The sequence below is a fragment of the Carcharhinus amblyrhynchos genome, chromosome 7 (genome assembly GCF_965287045.1).
Source record: "Carcharhinus amblyrhynchos chromosome 7, sCarAmb.v2.hapA, whole genome shotgun sequence".
Lineage (NCBI taxonomy): Eukaryota > Metazoa > Chordata > Chondrichthyes > Carcharhiniformes > Carcharhinidae > Carcharhinus > Carcharhinus amblyrhynchos.
This window is the reverse complement of record NC_137330.1, coordinates 34,016,899-34,038,231: the sequence shown is the minus strand read 5'-3', so window position 1 is coordinate 34,038,231 and position 21,333 is coordinate 34,016,899. Positions and strand designations below refer to the sequence as shown.

The following is a 21,333-nucleotide window of genomic DNA, read 5'->3' as shown; positions in this document are numbered from 1 at the left end:
GGGGAGGATGGGGATGGGTCGCAATAAAATTCTTCACATGGTCTATACACCCAACTTGCACTCAACCTGACGTCTTTTTTTTCCTGGTATGGGTAGGGCCTAGGCCAGCCAGGCCTTGCCCTAACTGAGGCCCTTAATTGGCAATTATGGGCAGTTTCCCATCCAGCCTCAATTATCAGGCTGGCAGGAGGAGATCAGGGTCAAGGAAAAAGCCCAAAATGTTGGCTTTGGGTGAGAAGCTGGGGGATGCTGTGGACACTTCAATCAGCAACCACTTTTTTGACCCCTAGACACCATCTACCTCTGCTTCCCCAAAAAGGAAAGGCCCCTGCAGGTGTTCCTTCCCCTCCTCCAATGCTCCCAACCAGCCTCTGCCATCTCCTCTGGGCCTCACCTCCCCGTTCCACCCAGATTCCCAGTTACCCAGTCCTGGAATCCCAGGACATGCCACAGAACCTTACTAAAACTTGGCAAAGAGTCAGTGTCTGACTGAAAATTGACATGCTTCTCTTCAGAAAAAAAAACAGGCAGGTTTTCTTGCCAGATCTTATGGCACTTAGTCAAAAAAAGGGGGTTGTTTCACACCACCATGTTGAGGGGTGGGGCCTAAACATGCAGATATAGCCTGTCTGCATAGAAATCAGGGTACCAATTTTAAAAGGCATTCCAATCAGAGGCAAAAAAAAATCTTCCCCGCATCCCACCACAGAGGTCTCAGGGGCTTTGACCCCAACCCCCTCGCCCGCAATCAAAGCTAGAATCACCCCCTTCCCCAATGATCAACGCCTGCATCACTCTCTCTCTCTAGCAACACAATTTAAAATTTAAGACAACTGCCAGTGAAACAGTTGGGGTTGACACAGAGGTCTTGTAGTTCATGGCCTGGAAGATGTTTCTCCAACTTTTGTGTGGACATTTATAAAATTTGGACATCAATGAAACTTTAATGTTTTGATCAACTCTTTCCCAATAAAACCCTAACCAAGGCCAGCGATGCCTGGGTGGCAATCAACAGACCAAATATTTGAATTAATGAGTTAATATTCTACAAGGACGAAATATAAATAGTGTCTAATGGTATCACCATCAGTATACAATTACATAGAGGCTAATGATCAACAAGGTAGCTTAATCATTGCTGAGGCTGTGGGCGGGAGGAGAGTGCATTTAAGATTGTTTCAAGCTGCAAAAGTAAAATGAAACTTACATGCCAAATTTCATGTTAGCAAATACATAAAGGTCAGATCTAATCACGTGCAAAATTGCTCCATCTCCTCTATCCCATCATCCTTGACCTCAGGGAAGAACCTGCTGCAGTACCTTTGGAAATGTTGCTATCTCTGGCCTTTAGGTGACATTGGCAGATTAACTGGTTAGTACCATGAATTCCACCCAAAAACTGAGTTGCAACCAAGTTTATTTCAGACATGATTTCTACAGTGAATGTAGACAGAAGACTTTTAGACAGATAAAATCTAAAATGTTGACTGTAATGATGCATCAAATCACTTCGCTATCAAGCACATCCTGTTCCTTTCTAGCAACCATCTGATAAAGTCGAAATATGTTTTGTTCACCATTTAATTTCACTTATAGCTCTGTAACATAAAAAGATGCTAGTTAAGCACATTGGCATACGTTGCCGATTCAACCATTTTCAATTCTTCATTTGTCTGCAGGTTTTGTGTGTAGATCTAACTTTTAATCCATCGACAAATAAGGGAGCCCAATAGTCAAATCTACTCAATGAAAACTCAAGTCAGGATTATTAACTTTAATTTCTGAAGAAGGGTTCAGCCTTATCAAGATTTGAGCCAATGACTCTAACAGAAATAATGTGATGAGAAGGAAGATTTTAAAAAATAAAAAGAGTAAGGTTTTAAAACTGATTCACGAAAGGTCAATAATAAAGCAAGTCAGCAATGCCAGTATGAGAAAAAGATTAGAATTAGAAAAGAGAAAGATCTGAATCAAAGTTGGCACAACATTTTATAGGTAAAAACAAGATCACACTATTATTTGAAAATACATCAGGTAATATATTTATCTGATTTTATGATGGCAGTAATTCCCCTGTTTTCCAGTATTCTTGAAATGTATAATGAAGATATTACAAAAAAAATTCAATAGATTAGATTTTCTAAAAAGTTAAATTGGAAGTTTTTTTCCAGTCTTCTGCCATAACATCAGCAAATTTAAAAAAAAACTATTCATCTATTAAAGGAATGCCAAACAAACTACATTAATTGAGTTGTAAACAATCCTTGTGAAGTGCCAAATGTTTACTAGAAATGGATATCATTGATCAGAGCTGTCAATCAGGCATTAAAGTGGGTCTTTTGTAATTGTATTATATAGGGAGCAATAGATTTGTAGGAATGGTCAAATGGCAATAATCACATTGGTCAATTTGTGGTTAGCATTGCTGCCTCAGTGCCAGGAACTCAGTTTCAATTCCTGGCTTGGGTCACTGTCTGTGCAGTCTGATCGTCTTCCACATGCCTGCATTGGTTTCCTGTGGATGCTCAAGTTTCCTCCCACAGTCCAAAAGATGTGCTGTTAGATGCATTGACCATGCTAAATTCTTCCTCAGTGTACCCAAACAGGTGATGGAATGTGGCGACTGGGGGATTTTCACAGTAGCTTCATTGCAATGTTAATGGAAGCCTACTTGTGACACTAGTAAATAAACTTGGGTTAAAATCTCATCTGTTGTGCTGAGATTACAGTTTGTAGAGTGTTATATAACCTGTGGATTTTATGGAAGTTGCATGATGTTTTTCTTTCTCTCACTGGCTTAGTGTAAATGATGAGGAAATATAACTTGTTTATTGGTGTGAGATTATATTCATATTGATTAAATAATTTTATTCTTAAAAATACAATTCCACTAGTCAATGTTTAATAATTAATTAATGGCAAATTATATTTGTGATGTGTAAAAAACCTACACAGAATTCAATACCAATGTTGTAACTTTGAGTCCAAAAATCTTGAACAACCCTGGTTTATTAGAATCTGGGTTACTTCGTCTAACCACTGCATACTTCTAACCATTGTGCAAATCAGTGTTTAGCTTTGAATAGCACAGATTGCATTAAATGTTTCCCATCAATGACATTTACACCGATTTTCCATTTGGGAGACTGAAATGCGTGTGAGATGGATGCATGACACAGGAACGTCAGTAAATTTCATAACAGTAATGACCAGGACAAAATAACAAGCAATTTCAAAATAAATAAGTGGCCCATGAAACGCTTGAACATAAACATAGCCCCAAAAAACACTGACTACTTCATGTATTAAGTTCTATTTTAAAGGGGATATAAAAAGCCAATGTGCTGTCCTTCAAAGCTGCTTATTAGTTAGCTCTGCTATAATATTTCTCAAGAGTTTTTGTCAATCGCAATTGATCAATGTGTATATTTGCTGTGTTTTAACAGAGGTGCCAGAAAATCTAGCCCTCACTGAATAACTCAGGAAAATAGCAGTTAAAGTGTAAAAAGCACTACATTGCAGAAATGCATTATCAATATAAACGTATGGAAAATAGGAAATTCAAAAATATTGAAAGGGGTATAATGTGCAAGAAAATGTATGTATCAAAACAAAGTAGCTATGGACAATGTAATGCTTTAAGCAGTGATTCCATCGCTTTGCATCTCATGTTCTTTTTTCCTTGATCAAAGATTCCCTTCCACTGTGGATGACAGAGACTTCACGTATGTGTATTCCATTTCCTCTCCCTCCCTGAACCATGATAGAACCCCTGTCCTTGCCTTCAAACTCACCGATCGTCCTTGGACGTTTCTGCCACCTCCAGCTTGATGCCACCACTAAACCCATCTTCTACTCCCCTCTCCCATTCAGAATTGCAAAGGGATGCTCCTTTGGTCTTCTCCTCCAATTACCTCCAAACTCCAAACAGTTTCTCCCTAGCAATTCTGTCCAGATCCATCATGATTTTGTACGTCTCTATCAAATCATCTCTCAACCTTCTCTTCACCAAGGAAAATAATCCCAACTTCTTTGATCTAGCTACGTACCTGATGTTCCCTCAGACTGGAACCTTTCTCAACTCTTCCTAATGCCTTCACACCTTTCCTAAAGTATGACATCCAGAAACAAACACAATACCACAATAGCTCGGTTGAGGCTGAACCAGTGTTCTATACACTTTTAACATTTCCTCTCTGCTTTAATAAAGCCAAGGATATTCCAAGCTTCTGACCTGTACTGTCATCTTCAATGACTTTTGTACCAGATCCCTCTGCTTCTGTACACCCGTTAGAATTGTATCATTTAATTTATATTGTCTGTTTGCATTCCTCTTATCAAAATGATTCACCACATACTTCTCTACATTATATTTTATCTACCATTTGTCCGCCAATTCCACCAACCTGTCTTGTTCAAGTTCTATCCTTTCTTCCTTACTGTTCACAATGCTTCTGAATTTTGGATCATCTGCAAAGTTTGCAATAGTACCTTGTACACCAAACTCTAGCTCATTAATATATATCAGAACGAGCACAGATCCTTGGGAAACTCCAATATAAACCTTCGTCCAGTCCAAAAAATATATTAACCATTAATTTCTATTTCCTGTCATTCAGCCAATTTTGTGTTCAATTGCTCCCACATCTTTTATTCCATAATTATAACTTTGCTCTTTACAAGCAGACTTTGAAGGTCTGTGATATAGCCTTTTATCAAATGCCTTTTGGAAGCCCATGTACACCAATAACAGCATTGCCCTCACCTGCTCTTTCTGTTATCTTATCAACAAAACTCCAGCAAGTAAGTTGAACACAATTTGCCCTTAACAAATCCATACTGGCTTTCCTTAATTAACCTGCATTCACCCAAGTGATTATTCATTTTGCCCTGAATTTTCCAGAAGCCTCCCCACCACTGATGTTAAACTGACTGGCTTGTAGTTGTTGGGACTTATATTTACTCCCTTTTTTGAATAAGGGTATATTGCGCTTTTTGTGACTGTGCCTAAACTTTGTCTAATCAATCCCAATTAGTTAAGATATTTCTTTAAAATCCAGTTGGAAGTAAATTTATGCTCAATGGGAACACTTTTAGTCTGGAGAGAGTTTTTTTAAGAGGAAGTCATATGATAATTTCTGTAGACTTTATTTCCTTTTGCTAAAAGAGGGCATTTTCTAAAGTTCATCATAAAATAAATATAAAAGGGGAAAGTCTAGTGGAGTATTTTTCTCAAAGCATAACGACACATCTTTGTTCTATGAAGATATGTAGCAACAAATACTACTTTTTGTACCATACTGATTTTACTACAACTGAAATTCCTCATTTTCTGTTGCAATAATGGAAAAAAAAGAAGCTACTAACTAGACTCAGGGATTTACTTAGCAGGCAGGGAGCTTTCATCCATCAGACAGTTTTGGCCTGGATCCTCAAATGGTCCTAAGGCATATTCAGGCAGTGGAGTTGCTCCAAGACACACAAAGCCTATTCTCAGTAAGTGGGAGGTAGAGAAGGAAGGAGGGCCCTGCTCTGTTAAGTCTATCTGGCACACTGGAGACTTGAAAGGGTTTCCCCAAAAATCAGAATAAGGGCTGGTGAGCCTAAATGGGCATGACTTGGACAGCCACTTTCAGTTTGGTGTGTAAGTTTAAGCACTATGATTTACAGAATGGAACATAATTTCTGGTGGAAACAAAGAAACAAAACACACATGAAGTGAAGTTCTTCCAGTCAATTCAAAGAAAAAGACAATTTTTTGTTTGCTAAAATCTAATTGTCTCACAGCGCCAGGGACCCGGGTTCACCTCCCGGCTTGGGTCACTGTTTGTGTGGAGTCTGCACGTTCTCCCTGTGTCTGCGTGGGTTTCCCCTGGGTACTCTGGTTTCCTTCCACAGTCTGAAAGATGTGCTGGTTAGGTGCATGGGCCATGCTAAATTCTCCCTCAGTGTATCTGAAAAGGTGTTGAAGTGTGGCAACTGGCAGATTTTCACAGTAACTTCACTGTAGTGTTTATGTACGCCTACTTGGGACGATAGTAAATAAACTTTAAACTGAATTTCACCCACAAGGTTGTCTGTCAGACTCATTACTGGAAAGCCCTATTTCTAGGTCTTTCTGAGCTTTTTCTGACCTAATGCCAAAGTTAAGACAGTGATCAACAGAGGCCACATGAAAATTCTTATCCAAAGGCTTTAAGGAAATCTACTTGGCACAAAATTATCAGAACATTCACAGTGCTGAGCATACCAGTCAGTGGAAATGATGATGGTTTCCCCATGGTTTTAGCCACTCCAGTCTTGATTGTGGGACGAGTTAAAGCTGGGCCTTTCCACCCAAAGGCAAAAGGGAAAGTGCCAGAGGATGCAAACATTCCAGAATTGATATTATTGTTGCCTGTTTTGTTAGAGCATCCAAAGAGGAAAGAAAGTAATGGAAATGGTTTGCCAGAGAATGCTGTTGTGATCCTGTTAGACCTGCTTGATGTGTGGACGTTACACATAGGTAGTGCTGCAGAACTGCTTGTCGTGTAGATAGGAGGTGGGTCAAAAATTTGCTGGAAGGAAATGGAGGTGGGCGATCCTTGGATTCTGCAGACTTTTTTTGCTACAGGTTCATCTGCATATAGATGGGAAAATTCTTATTATTTCAGTAAATTCATAAATCGCAAACAAAAAATTATTATTTCCAGAGTCCAGGTTAGGTAACAGTTTCATAGGGCTTGTCAAGAATTACGAAGTAAGAGAGGGTGATGAAGTTGTAAATTTTAGATTCTAATTGCTTCTCAATGTTATCTCAACTCCAGTCTTATCAGTCAATAATTACACTATTTCTCTTCTGTTAGGGCTGTATTCAGAGATTCAGAGCATTTAATCAAAGATTTTGATTTGATTCCCATTTGTTTCACATTCCTCTTTACGGAGATGTCAATTTTTAAATAATTTCCATAGCCAACACAAAACTTATACACACAACAGGATTTTACTTTGGAAAGAACCTCAGAGATTTGAACATTTAATAAATGGCACTCTTGTGGCACAAATTTCGACTGGAGCTTGAAAGGTGAAACAGTACTTGTATTTAATCTGCAATATAAAAACACAAAAAACAGAAAATGCTGGGTAATCTCAGCAGGTCTGGCAGCATCTGTGGAGAGAGAAAATAAGTTAACCTTGCGAGTCCAAATGACCCTTGTACAGAGCCCTGTACCTGACTTCTGATCAGTCTTACTTCAATCTGTAGCATGTGAAGTAACTTGAGTTTACTTTTCCATTCTTAGTCCTGCCAATTTTCTTCTGCTAACACTGACTCCTTGTTACATTACGCACAGATGGTCTCCAACAAATCCCTCAATCATCACTTATTTGTGAGACAAGGCAGTGAGCATCGGCAGGGCATTTAACTTGGGGAGACAGTAAACCAGACCAGGGAAGGTCCAAAATTTCTTTGTGGATCCTAAATTGATATAGTTGTAGGCAAAAACCAAAAACTCAGTGGAAGCACTTGAAAGGTAATGCATCAACCCACTGAGAGAATTGAAATGTTGAGGAGCCCTTCTATTCAGCAAGGAAACCATAACCAAAGATAAAAGGAAATTTAGTTTCTGGACAAATTCTCACCCCAAACGCGCTTTGCTTCCAGGTTTAATTGGGGGCGTTAGACATAGTTGAGATGAATTTCACTGCTTGTTAAAGCATCGTATCAGTGTTTTTTATATCAGTGTCCAATTTGCATCGTAGGAACAAAAGGTCACAGGTGTAAGTTGAGAGGTGATATATTTAAAACTGAGATGAGGAGGAACAACTTGTCGCAGAGGGTGGTGAATTTGTGGAACTTGCTTCCCCATTGTGCGGTGGAATCCGAATCGTTGAATGGTTTCAAGAAAGGGATAGACATATTTCTAATAAAAAATGGGTGAAAGGGATATGGGGAGCAGGCAGGGAGGTGGATTTGAGACCAGGGAACGATCAGCCCGATCTGATTGATTGGTGGAACAGGCTCGAAGAGCTGAATTTGCCTACTTCCTTCTGTTCCTATGATTCCAATTTTTGCAATTTTCTTACGTCCCTGCATCCTTGCAGCAAACACTTCCACCATTTCTCAGAACCTAGGAGAACATTGATAGTGGGGGCGTGAACATGATGTAAACAGTGAGGCAAGTAACCTGCCCTCATTTAATCTTCCTGCGTGCCCTATTTTGTTCAGCAAGAGGCAGGGTGTTAATATTCAGAGTAAAGAGTAGCAACTGCTGACAGAATTTTTATTACTGATAATCCAAAACAGAACTACAATATTTAGACACATTTCTCAACACAATGAAGGCAGCTGGTAGCATTTGCTGAATTTGGTCAACAAAGCTGTTTTTATGGTTTAAGCATGGCAGACACAAGTTTTATGTGAATACTGTAAAATTTCAATTCTGAAATGAAATGAAAAATTAATAGAAATCTCAGTGTTCATGTGGTTGCTTGCTATCTTGGAAACTGGTTAGGCAGATCAACTCGAAATGTTACCACAGCTTCTCCTTTTTCCATTTCCCCAGATGGCAAGCAATAGCACTTAAGGAGCAACAGCTAAGTTACAGCTTAATAAAAAAGTCGTCCAAAATGACAAAGGTCAGAATTCTCCGACCTCACACGTCCTGTTACCACTACCAGCATGAGTGGAGAATTTGGCACTCAGCCAAATCTCAATTCACAGCAGTGGAAACGGAAAATCCCACCCCCGGGCGAGGTTGGATAATTCTGGCCAAAATAAATTAATAAATAATCACCATCAAACAGAAACCAAGCCGAGCCATGAAATAGTATTTCACTTACCCAAATCTAAGAAATTGTCTTTTTTGTTGACATCCTGTAGTGTTGACTTTGCAGGAGGTAATGTACCATGAAACAATTTTTTATTAGGTTTAATTCTAGTGGACACAGATGGCAATGAAACAGTTGTGTTTACTTCAATGGGTTGGAGAATGGTTGCACATTCTGTGCCAGTTGGAAGAAATTCTGTTGTCATTCTCTCTTCAGTACTAGTGGGTAAGATATCAGCTGAAGAGTACGTTTGTGGGACAGAGCAAATTGCCTCATTCATATGAGAGGAGTGGGGCGCCAAGGATGCGGACATCTCTGTTACACTGGGAATCTGAGGGGCTGTTACTCTTTCGCTTTCCAACCTGCATGGGTTGGTATTTTCTTTTCTGTCGGTGCTCATTTCTGTAAATAAATCATGAGTTCAGTAGGTTTATTCAGAAAGGTGACAATGATTTTCAAATACTGAACTACCAATGTAAGGCTATTACTACCTTAGAATTCCATCCATGTTCAGATTTCCGATTCTTTATGCAAAGATTTGGCTTTCAGTAAGAATTGTCCAGATCTAAGAGCTGGATTCTGTGACCCCTCCTGTTTGAATTCTTTGACTTAATCTCTACCTGCAAATCTGCCCTCAAATATGCTTCTTCGCCGACTCCATCCCCACCCCTCAATCCCTTGTTCAGACTAAGTGACATTTCAGAGATTTGCTCTTTCAGTGGCTGGAATCTTCCCCAAAATACACAGAGTTGGGTTAGGTGGGAAAACTATAAGAGCATAAGAACTAAGAGCAGGAGTAGGCCATCCAGTCCCGTTAGCCTGTTCCGCCATTCAATAAGATCATGGCTGATCTTTTCGTGGACTCAGCTCCACTTACCCACCTGCTCACCGTAACCCTTAATTCCTTTGCTGTTCAAAAATGTATCTATTAATACCTTAAAAACATTCAATGAGGTAGCCTCACTGCTTCACTGGGCAGGGGATTCCACAGATTCACAGCCTTTTGTGTGAAGAACTTCCTCCTCAACTCAGTCCTAAATCTGCTTCCCCTTATTTTGAGGCTATGCTCCCTAGTTCTAGTTTTACTCGCCAGTGGAAACAATGTCCCTGCTTCTATCTTATCTATTCTTTTCATAATTTTATATTTTTCTATAAGATCTCCCCTCATTCTTTTGAATTCCAATGAGTATAGCCCCAGTCCACTCAGTCTCTCCTTATAAGCCAACCCTTCTCAATTCTGGAATCAACCCAGTGAACCTCCTCTGTACCCTCTCCAGTGCTAGTATTCCCTTTGTCTAGTAAGGAGACCAAAACTGTACACAGTACTCCAGGTAGTTTATACAGCTGCAACATAACCTCACTGTTTTCATCCCTCTAGCAATGAAAGACAAAATTCCATTTGCCTTAATTTCCTGCTGCACCTGCAAACCAACTCCATGAGATTCCTGCACAAGGGCACCCAGGTCCCTCTGCACAGCAGCGTGCTGCAATTTTTTACCATATAAATAATAGTCCATTTTGCTGTTATTTCTACCAAAATGGATGACCTCACATTTACCAACATCGTACTCCATCTGCCAGACCCTTGCTCACTCACCTAGACTATCTATATCCTTTTGCAGACTTTCAGTATTCTCTGCACATTTCTTCCACCCATCTTAGTGTCATCTGCGAATTTTGACATACTACACCTGGTCCCCAACTCCAAATCATCCATATAAATCATAAACAATTGCAGTCCCAACATTGATCCCTGAGGCACATCACTAGTCACTGATTGCCAACCAGAGAAACACCCATTTACTCCCACTCTTTGCTTTCTGTTAATTAACCAATCCTCTCTCCATGCTAATACATTACCCGTTTACACCGTGCACCTTTATCTTTTGTAGCTGTTTTTGGTGCGGTACCTTGTCGAATGCCTTCTGGAAATCCAGATACACCACATCCACAGGTTCCCCATTGTCCACGGCACATGTAATGTTCTCAAAAAATTCCACCAAAACCAGTGTGAAGCTTGCAAGCTGAACAGCCGACTTTTCTCACCATATTAAACAGCACCCAGCAATTTCAACAAGGAAGCAAAATTCACACAGTCAGCTGGAGGGGTGGGGCCTATGAAAGCCAGGAACGCCAGGAATCCTATGATTGGGGCGTGCTTTTTAAAGGATGTCTCGATCTCCAATTTAAATAAAAGCTCCCCCTGCCAAAAGACATTGAAACCCCCACGGACACAGGGAATTCTCTCTTCCCCCCCCCCCCCACGGACATTGAGAGCTCCCCCACACAGTAGGTCAACACACCCATAGATAAAAGGACCACCCCCCTCAGTCACAGAAGGGCAACTCCCCTCCGCCACCCCCCCCCCATGGATAAAGGTAACCTCAGTGCCATAGAGCAGTACCAGGGAGAGTGCCAGAGAGCAATGCCTGGGCATATTCCTCACTGCCTGGGTGCTATACTTAGTTGTGCAACCCCCAGTGTGGTCATCTCAACCAGTTTCTGTATTTTAAAATCAGTAGAGATTCATGCCGGTGTTAACGTCATGCTGGCTGGGTGGGAAGTGGGGATGAGATTGGAAGTAGCGATGTCAAGCCTGCTAATGTGATGTTAATCTATGCAAATCAGGCTCATGTCCTTCCTGGATGTGAACCTGATTATGTCACCAGTGGAGGACAGGGAAGATCTCACTCTGAGATCTCGCCAGCGTAAATCCTGTTTTTGGCCTCTCACGAGATTTTGCAGCCATTATGGATTTGGTGGTCTCCTCAAAGGGCCTATGGTCGTCTGTAACTATGATGACATTTTGGAGGTTGGTTAGCTCAGTTGGTTGAATGGCTGTACCAGCTGAGGTCATTTGTGAAAGCTCGCTTTCTTAATCTTGCCCCTTGCCTGAGATGTGGTGATCCTCAGGTTAAATCATCACAGGTCAGATCTCCCCATCAAAGGCGGGGGGGATCATCTGGACTGTAGTAATTTTACTGGTACTATGGCAACTTTACACAGGACTTCAGGTACAGCTATACCAAATGCATGCATACCCCATTATTACCTGCAGGGATGTGTGCTCTATCCCTGACTGTGTATCTCAGGATCCGGTTAGTTCTCTTTGCCCAGTGTTGCTATCTATCAATACACCCAATTCCACCACCATCCCCCCACCCCCCACCCCCCACCCCACCTCTGGTGTTTTTTGCTGTGGTCAAGATTCATTTAGTATACATTCCCACTACTCCACTAATTTTACTAATTCCACAGCATTGTTTACACTAAATGCCATTTGCCATTCATCTGTTCAGTTTCCCAATCTTTGGTATTCGGTTTGTCTCTTTGCGATCTAAATTTCCTCCCAGAATTTGACATCACTAACAATATTCTCGTTGCTTCACTTCCTCACTTTCAAATCCCACCAAGTCTTTGCCTCCTCCATATCGCTGTAATCTCCTCTAGTCCTATAACCTTCCCAGATGTTGGCACTCCTCCAACTCTCTTCGATGTCCCCGATTTTAATTGTGTCACGTTTTCATGCCTTCAGCTATAACATTCTCTCCCTAAATCTCTCCTCCTTTCCACCTTGCTTTCTTCCTTTAACATGCTCCTCACAATTTAACTCAGCTTCTGACCATCTGCCCTAACATCTCCTGATGCTGCTCCATTTCATCTTTGGAGCCAAACACTGGAATTCTACTACCTTATCCGTCACGGAATCGGAGCAGACGAGGAGCAGATAACGGAAATGTCCGTTTATCTTGGGCGAGAATTTTGGGTCACACTTGGGCGAGGCCACAAAATCTCACCCTTAATATCCCTGTGAACAGCCTTGAGATGTTTTATTATCTTAAAGGCATCATATAAATTACAAATTGTCACTTGTTTGTTGTTGCTAACTTTGGATCCTCCAGATACATACATCATAAACATAAATACCCTGACAAATGAACTCATTCAGGCAGCACAGGATTCACCCTTTGTCTGGCAGATGCAGTTCTACTCAGAACCGTTACTTTCTCTTATCTAACTAACCTTCAAATTTTCTCAAAAACTTCCATTATTGACTTGCTACCTTCTGGACTCATTGCCAGAGTGAGGTGATATCACACGTACATATATACACATATATATGATATATAAATATAACATATACATATATATTGCCAAGCTGATTAATCAGCAGTGTTAAATTAAAAGGGTGTGTCTATTAACTTCAACATCTTGGTATTTACAGCACAGGCAGAATTCTATGGACAATTTACCATTTGATTGGATCCTTTTACAGCTTTGCAGTATAACGCCATATCTCAGTACAGCACAGCCCGTACATCTCACTGCCGGAGCTTTATTTGATAATGAACATGTGTCACAAATCCATATCTCTGGTGAATTGCGAGGCTTTGCCTTGTCAGAGTTGTTGCTTTCTTTTGACAAATTGGTATCAGATGTGTTGACCAGTTTTTCACCGAAATGAGTATTAATCGAATTCTTTGGGTTTGATTTTGAGTTAGGCTTTGTCCAGGTCGCATGATGCTTAAGTTTTTTGTTGCTTTGGGTTGATGTTTTTTTATGATTTACGTTCCTGGAATTCTGGAAAGGTTGTGATGACTTTGGTGCTAAGCAGAAAAGAAAGAATGATTGGTTAAACTATCCTCTATTTAAAACTAGAAGAAGCATTTTAAAATTGATGTATTAAAATGATCGTATTAAAAACCTATCAGAATTTTCCTCTGCCCCATCGCCCCCAAAGTCAATGGAATGTGCATGTTATTGGTTTCACATAACGGAAACTGTAACAAAACGTCAAACTGCAATGGGGAGTGCAGAAGCATCCCATTGGTGTCATTTCAAATTCATAAACTCAACAAGATGGTTCTCATCTCTAAGATGAGCTCAAGAATATGAAAACAAAGACATACTTAACTTTATGGTATTTTGGGACAGGAAGGGGGATGTGAGGAGGGATCACATGCAATGGGAGATGGCAGTCTCAGGACCTTGGACCACTCTGGCAATTGATCAAGTAGGAGATTGTGAGTGAGAAGGTTTGGACTAGGTTAATGGAAGAGGACAAGCTGAAGGCATGTTCAAAGGACTGGGCTTCTGAAGAAAGGCTCTTACCTCACGGAGCCAACACTTCCTACCTCCCTTTCACTAACGAGTTTTCTGACACCTGGAAACCAGTTCAGCAGCAGTGGATTTTAAATTGGGCCTTGGGAACCTGATTTAAATGTGGTAGTAATGCCCCCTACCACTTGTAGGCAGTATACTCACATACTTAGATATCTGTGGCTGTAATAATGATGCTGAGGAGATGCCGGCGTTGGACTGGCATAAGCATGGTAGGAAGTCTCACAATACCAGGTTAAAGTTTAACCTGGTGTTGTGAGACTTCTTACTGTAACTTTAACCTGGTATTGTGAGACTTCTTACTGTAATTTTAACCTGGTGTTGTGAGATTTCTTACTGTAACAAAGATGACGGGTGGATGTGCAGCATACTGGGGTATTTACACCTTATTCAAGTCTGTAGCCCTTCACCCTTTCACTGTGCAAGGATAGTTCAAAGGTTAATATCGAGACCAGTATAAATAGTGATTAAGATATAAATCTCATAATGACTTTGAGTATTTTCTAAAGATAGTAAATACTTGACTCTAACTGCTATTAAGATATACCCCAGCTATCCCCCACTAACCCCCCTCAAGACTGGAATCAGACCAAAAGCCTCAAGAAATAACCAAAACTTCAGCAATAGGGTTCTGAAGTGCAAAATATTAACCATTATGGTCGGAAAATAGATTCAGTCAAACAATTCAGGGTTGAAAGGTAATTACGAAAAAGAAAACACTGGTTAACACAGAACATACATAAAACTGCAACATTTTGTGATATGGATAGATCAATAAATTCATCTGGAAAGAAATAAGGATAAAAAGAACGGTCTGATTAAACCTATACGGTCCATCTATCTTCACTCAGATATTGGGTTCAGTCAGAGCATTTTATCTGTACTCCATCTCTTCTGCAAGTAATTGTGAACAGGATGTTCTATAAAAATGTGTTACCTTTTAAGAGGCACCTGTGGGAGTTAGAGACAAATTGAGAAAGGTGACACCATCATTGATCCAGCTGGACAACACACACGTAAAGACATTTTGCAAAGTAAGTTACATTGCGATAAATTTACAGTGGCACAGTTGGAAGGCATTCAAGACAACAACCCAAATCAATTCCTCTGTGGTCTGGGAAGGTTTATAGAAATGAACATTCCAGATTTACCGGCAATTTCCCTTGCAAGCCACACACCACCCTGACTTGGCAGCATGGGGACGATTCTTCCATCCCAACCTGTACTTTTTCTGGTGGGAGATGTGTGTCAGCGGCTTTGTTCTGGGATTTGCACATACGCCATGAATGCACGTGCATCTCCCAGAGCCAGAGAACAATCGGAGTCCAGACCACGCTGGAAACCAGCGGGAAGACAGGCAAGTCATTTGAATCTTTTTTAAATGTATTTTAAATGTCATTATCAGGAACTTGCCAGTCCTGATTGAATCTCCCACCCCGCCAGGAGCATTTCATTCCGGTGGGGTTTACAATAGCTCCCCGCATTCAGGGAACTAGTGAGAGATGCCGCCAGGGATGAAGGAGGGGGAATAGGGACCCCCAGGGGGTCGGGCGGCGGGGGAGTGTGGTGCCCCCTGGGCATGAGCAGTCTGGCAGCACCAGCCTGTGCCCCTGGCGCAGCCCAAAGGGCAAAGTGCCCATACCCCAGTAGCACCTTGGCACCAGTCACCGGGCATCGGGCAGTGCAAATGGGTGGGGCCTATTGGGCTGAAGCCTAAGGCTGATGGGGGGTGGGGGAGTCCCACTGCATTGGGATCGGTCTGGAATAGAGAGAGGGCAGCAGTTGGGGCAGGCTGGGGAATTGGTCTGCTGGGGTCGGGGGTGGGGGGGCTGCCTCCCTGGGAGGCTTGACCCCAGGGGGAGTCAGCGGGGTGGGGGGGGGGGGTTCTGCCAGGGTGAGTGGGGGTGGGGGCTTTGCAACTGCTGAGTAGGGGGGGGGGGTGGGCTGAACATCAGGGCACTCCAGGGCTGGAGGGGAGTGGGGTGGTTGGGGTGGTGGTCAGGGTTGGCATAGGAATTATTGTGGGGGGCGCTGGAGGAGCAGCACTGTGGGAGTCCCAGGCTGGCCATTGATTGAGCTGGCCAGCAAACAGGGAGGCTGACAGATCGAGGCCACGGCGCATGAGCAGAGCTCCAGAACTGTCTGACTCTGGCGCGAATAGGCACTGCACACGCCCCCCCACTCCCCCTCCCCACATTTTTTATGAGATTCACGATTGGGACCTCTGCAGTGCCCAGAGTGCGGAGATTTGAGTGTGAACTTGAACTCAGTCGTGATCTAGAATAGTTTTCCCACCAATTCAGCACTTTTGGGAGAATTGCCCCCCTTGATATCACCGTTCCTTCACTGTCACTGGGTCAAAATCCTGGCACTCCCACTCCGACAGCATTGTGGGAGAAATCGCTCCAGGTGAAGATGCCCTTCTCAAGAGGAATTAGGGGTGGGCAATAAATTCTGACCTCACCAATAAACACGCACAACCCATAAAAAGCATTCCCAAATTTCCATTGAATTTGAAGAATCATATGCAGCTTACAAACACTCTGACTTTTCACAAAAAATTTGCAAACTTTACCCTCTTGGCAACATGTTGGGACAAATGAAGTGTCTTCTGACTGGCCATCATTAGCACATTTCTGTTAATAAAGGTGAAACAGTACAAAATAAGTGATTACTTCAACTGTAAAAAAATTCATCATTGTGAGTTCTCATCACTACTATTTTGAGATGGTGAACAGCTAGTACACTATTAATAGGATTTTTGCTGAAAACTTTCTTAAAGTTTTATGTATGTTAGTTTTAGTCCTGCTTTTATATATTTAAGGAACAGCAGATTTGTACTTAAACATTCCTTCTGGAATAAACTTTCAGCTAGTATTATACATATTTAGACAGTCCATGTAGTGAATTCATTCTCACAATGCTATTTGATAATTATTTGATAATATGACCCAGCATCAATGAAAGAAAAGTGGCGTGTATCTAAGTCAGGATGTTATATCACTTGGAAGGAAATTTGAAGGTGATGGCTTTGCTGCCCTTGACTTTTCCAGTGGTAGAAGTTATGGGTTTGGGTGATACCACAAAATAAACACACATTTATAGTGAATACACATTGCAATCATGGTACACCACCGGTGGAGGGAGTGACTGTTTAAGGGGTGGTTGGGATGCCGATCAAATGGACGGCTTAATCTCGGATGGTGTCCAGCTTCTTGAGTGTTGTTTGATCTTCCAGGCAAATGGAGGTAGCCCTGACACTTCTGAACTGTCAGTGGTAGAGAGGCTTTGAGAAGTCAGGCACTGAGTGCTGTAGAACATTGAACCTCTGAACTGCCCTAATAGCTCTGGCATTGATGTGGCTGGTCCAGCGAAATTGCTCAGCTTAATGTAATCTACAACAGAACTAACAGCAGTTTTGTAATCTTGGACTTCAGTTCCTTTAGCGGAAAGCATAACTTTTATAAATGAGTTGTATCAAATCCCCACAATTGAACATCATGGAATTTGAAACATTTGTCTTTTCCATCATGTACAAACCCAAAAATTTAGGAATATTCTATATTTGCCAGGATGAATGTAGCTCCAATAACACTCAAGAAACAAAATACCATCCAAACCAAAACAGCTTGCCTGCTTGTTTGGCCCTACTTCACCACTTTCAACATTTACTCCTTCCACTGGGTGAACAGTGGCAGCTGTGAATACCATCTGCAAGATGCACTGTAGCAACTCGCCAAGGCTCTTGGCAGCACCTTCTAAACTTTTGACCTCTGTTGCCCAAAATTTAAGGGCAAGAGACTCTTGGAAACGACACCATCATCAAGTTACACATGCAACATGGCCATTCCTTCATCAGCACTGGAGCAAATTCCTTGAACTCTCTCCCTAACAGCATAACGGCTGCATCTACACCACTTAAGGATTGGAGTGAAACACAAAGCCAGCTCATCATCAGCTTCTCAAAGGCAATTAATGAAGGGCAATAGAAGTTTGTACACTGTGAATGAGTAACATGAAAATTTAATAAGATAGAAGCTGAAAATGAAGGAACAATATAAATATTACTAACCTTTCTCTCTCCTGTCTCCTCTCTCTGAGGCACTGTCTTCCTCATTGATATAGGTTTCATGGGCAGTAGTCATCCTCTAATACTTTGCTCAACTATATTACTCAAGGGCAAAACACCAGCTGGCTGTGGAACTGTAAAAAGCAGTGCATTCCTGCCCAATGAAGTTTTTGCTTGACATCCCTCAGCATGCACTCTTTGGGCTGGCTGTCCCATTATAAGAAGTGAGAATGCTGATTTAATTTTCCATGGACAATTATGGTGGCATTTCAGCTGCACTTGCTGAGATTAATTAACTCAACATTGACTGCTGATCGATCATGGGATCTGTCTTTGGCTTTTCTTGCTCAGAAACAGACTGCTTGTTTTAAATCCCTGAGCCATCAGAATAGCTACTAGCTTACATTTCAATACACAGGGAAGAACTGGATTTTTCTAAGCAAAATGTATGTTTTGCAAAAATCAGTCATCAGCTTGCGGTTTGGAATACAGGTACATGGAAAATGGAAACTTTTAAGTTGTGCAAAAGTAGAGCCAGGTCATGAAAGGTAATTTAGTTGGTTGTTGAATCAGCTGCCATTCTCTAATATACCTGCATGTAGTATAGTATTTCATTATCTTCTATGCCCCATGCTGAGAAATGACCAGTGCTCATCCGATATGGTACAGGACTGCTGTTTACTATGTAGGAACAGCCTGTACTGGGAGTGTCTACTAATGTTACTTTTGGAGAAGGGGTTGAAAGATTTCTTTTTCTAATAATTCCAGAAATAGTTCCAAATTAGTATAATTATCATAGTTTTTTTGAGCATGTCCGTTTTCAGAAGATTATAATCTGTATACATTTATAATTGGACAATTATGAATGACAAGAACTGTTCCAAACATGCAAAATGAACTGCAAGAAGGTTATGAGGGTTCAGCTCCAACACAGGGATATTAGGTAAAATTGTTACCATTAAATCCAGTACTTAAGCAATAAATACTGATTTTAAATTTGATGTTAAACAGAATTGAAACATTTCATCAGTAGTGAGTACACTGTGCACATACACAGCTGAGCAGAAAACAGATGTGTTAAATTATAGAGAAGGAAAAATAGAATTCAAGCAGAGATTGAGAGATTGACTCAGTAACTGCTTAAGAGATTCACGAGACATGTCATTAGTTTGAGGAGAATAAATAATTTAAGATTAAGTGTATGCATCTCAGAGCATACACTTTAATGGCTGAGCCAGCTGGAATCTCTGTTTCAGTGAAGCTTAATTTATTGTGCGATTATATTAGAGTATCCAATATCCTACATAGCTCACGTTACAGAATTCAACTTAGTACATCACTGTTCTCCGTGTGAACGCAAACTTTTACCTGGAAAATTCCACTGGGATTGAACAGAAACATAGCACCATAGTCATTATAACCATTCTGATAAAATTAATAGATTCACACTTAGACTAAAAGTAAAACAATTATGTAATTAGACTAATTAAAATAAACATTTTCAACAAGTCAGTAATGTAAATAGTTGCAATTCTTGTGGACAAATGAACATGTACTTTAGTAAATTTATGTTTCAGCAGCTATCCAGATTTAAACGCAAATTGAAGGGCCAAACCTTTTCGGCATGTTTTCATCGATTGTTGTATCAGCCAAACGCTTGCGCTGCCCTTGGTTAGTGGAAAAACTTGTGGTGGGTGTTGTATCCTGGAGTTAGACACAAGTGGAATGGGTTTTATGGAGTAAAGGATTAAGTCTAACACTAGCCTGATAATTTTCAGAAGCTGATAATAACTTCTGAAAAAGTACAATGTCATAAAGATGTCACTCAGAGAAAGATGGACCAAAGAGAAGCGCAATAATGCTGTTCTAATGTTCCATGATTTTGTTCTTGTTAGTCATGTAAATAAAAGTACTTTTAAGAAAAAGACCAGGATTCTTCCCAAAAAAATTAAGTGTTGAATTCGCGTGAAAACTGGAGTAAATCCCACTGGATTTTTCAGTGGCCCTCTCAAAATGAATCTACCACATTCTGCAGAGTGCCTCAGCGTGAATCAGGCTGAAATTCAGTGGGCAGGGCCTATTCCCATCCAGGAGGCCGGCAGCATAGTGCTGAGTGGACCATTGCACATGCGCTGATCTGTCACCACCAAGATCGATGCAGGCGCAACGGCCCCGCACTGCCGGCCTCCCGATTGCTGGCCAGTCCCACAACCCCAGTGATGCATGGGCACAGCCTTGACCCCCGCAGCTCCGATCTCCCACCACCCACCCCCCACAACATTGTGGAACCCCCTTCGTGCCCACCGCAGTGTTGACCCTCAACTGCAGTCCCAACCCTCCCCCCCAGTAGGCTGCCCCTCCCCTCTGATGGACAGCCCCGATTGCTGGCCTCCCTCACCAATGCCAAATGGTGTGTGGCAATGGGAATCCCACCTCCACAGTTCTTGCCCGGAGGTCCCTCCTCTATTAGACCCCATCCCTTGGCATTGCCCAATGCCCAGTAGGAAGTGCCAAGGAGTCCCCTGGGCATTGGCACTATGCCGCATGGACCGTGCCAGGGGCCAAACTGCCAATGTCCCACTGCCCAGGAGCTACCCCGTGGTGTCCGACCTTCTAGGGGACCCCGATTGTAACCCCTCCTTCACTCCATCTGGGATGAGCCGTCAGCTCCCCAGAAGTGGGAAGCTATATTAAACCCTGCTGGAGGAGAAATTAGCAGGCCAGAAGACTTCAGTCCCATGCCTGCGAATTCTATTTAAGTTGTAAGGAAATGACATCCTGCATAGGTAATGAAGCTACATACCTGCTTCCAGTGTGGAGCTGATGCCATCAGAAATCCAGTGCTGGGAGACACTATTGGAGCATGATGCCTAGCATGATCCCATGCATCGGGTGCTTCTTGAATCTCCTGGCCTATTGTGCTAATTTTTTAGTGCAGCGAGATGGGAGAATTGCCCCGAAGATCTTTGCCTCCAGCCAGACCTCTTACTAAAGTGAGGCACTCAATGTATTCTGAGACAAACCCATAATGTCCTGGTTCCTCCCATGCCAACACTATAGTTAAGAAAGCCCATGAACACCTCTACTTTCTCAGAAGACTAAGGAAATTTGGCATGTCAGATATGATTCTCACCAACTTTTACAGATACATCATAGAAACCATTCTTTCTGGTTGTATCACAGCTTGGTATGGCTCCTGTTCTGCCCAAGACTACAAGAAACTACAAAAGGTCATGAATGTAGCCCAATCCATCACACAAACTAGCCTCCCATCCATTGACTCTGTCTACACTTCCCACTGCCTCGGCAAAGCAGCCAGCATAATTAAGGACCCC

The 21,333-nt window shown here is 41.7% G+C and overlaps 1 protein-coding gene across 1 annotated transcript in view; it reads right to left on the bottom strand.

Moving 5' to 3' along the window:
* Positions 1-9,080: 9,080 nt before the first annotated feature.
* The window catches only part of LOC145345575 (uncharacterized), a 30,239-nt gene continuing 17,986 nt past the window's right edge, over positions 9,081-21,333 (bottom strand). Inside the window, exons 4-7 of the mRNA XM_080193413.1 lie at positions 19,614-19,702; positions 18,591-18,753; positions 14,867-14,880; positions 9,081-9,210 (exon numbers count right to left, since the gene is read on the bottom strand). Of these exons, the coding sequence (XP_080049539.1) occupies positions 9,081-9,210; positions 14,867-14,880; positions 18,591-18,753; positions 19,614-19,702 (396 nt within the window). The remainder of the gene's footprint in view (positions 9,211-14,866; positions 14,881-18,590; positions 18,754-19,613; positions 19,703-21,333) is intronic.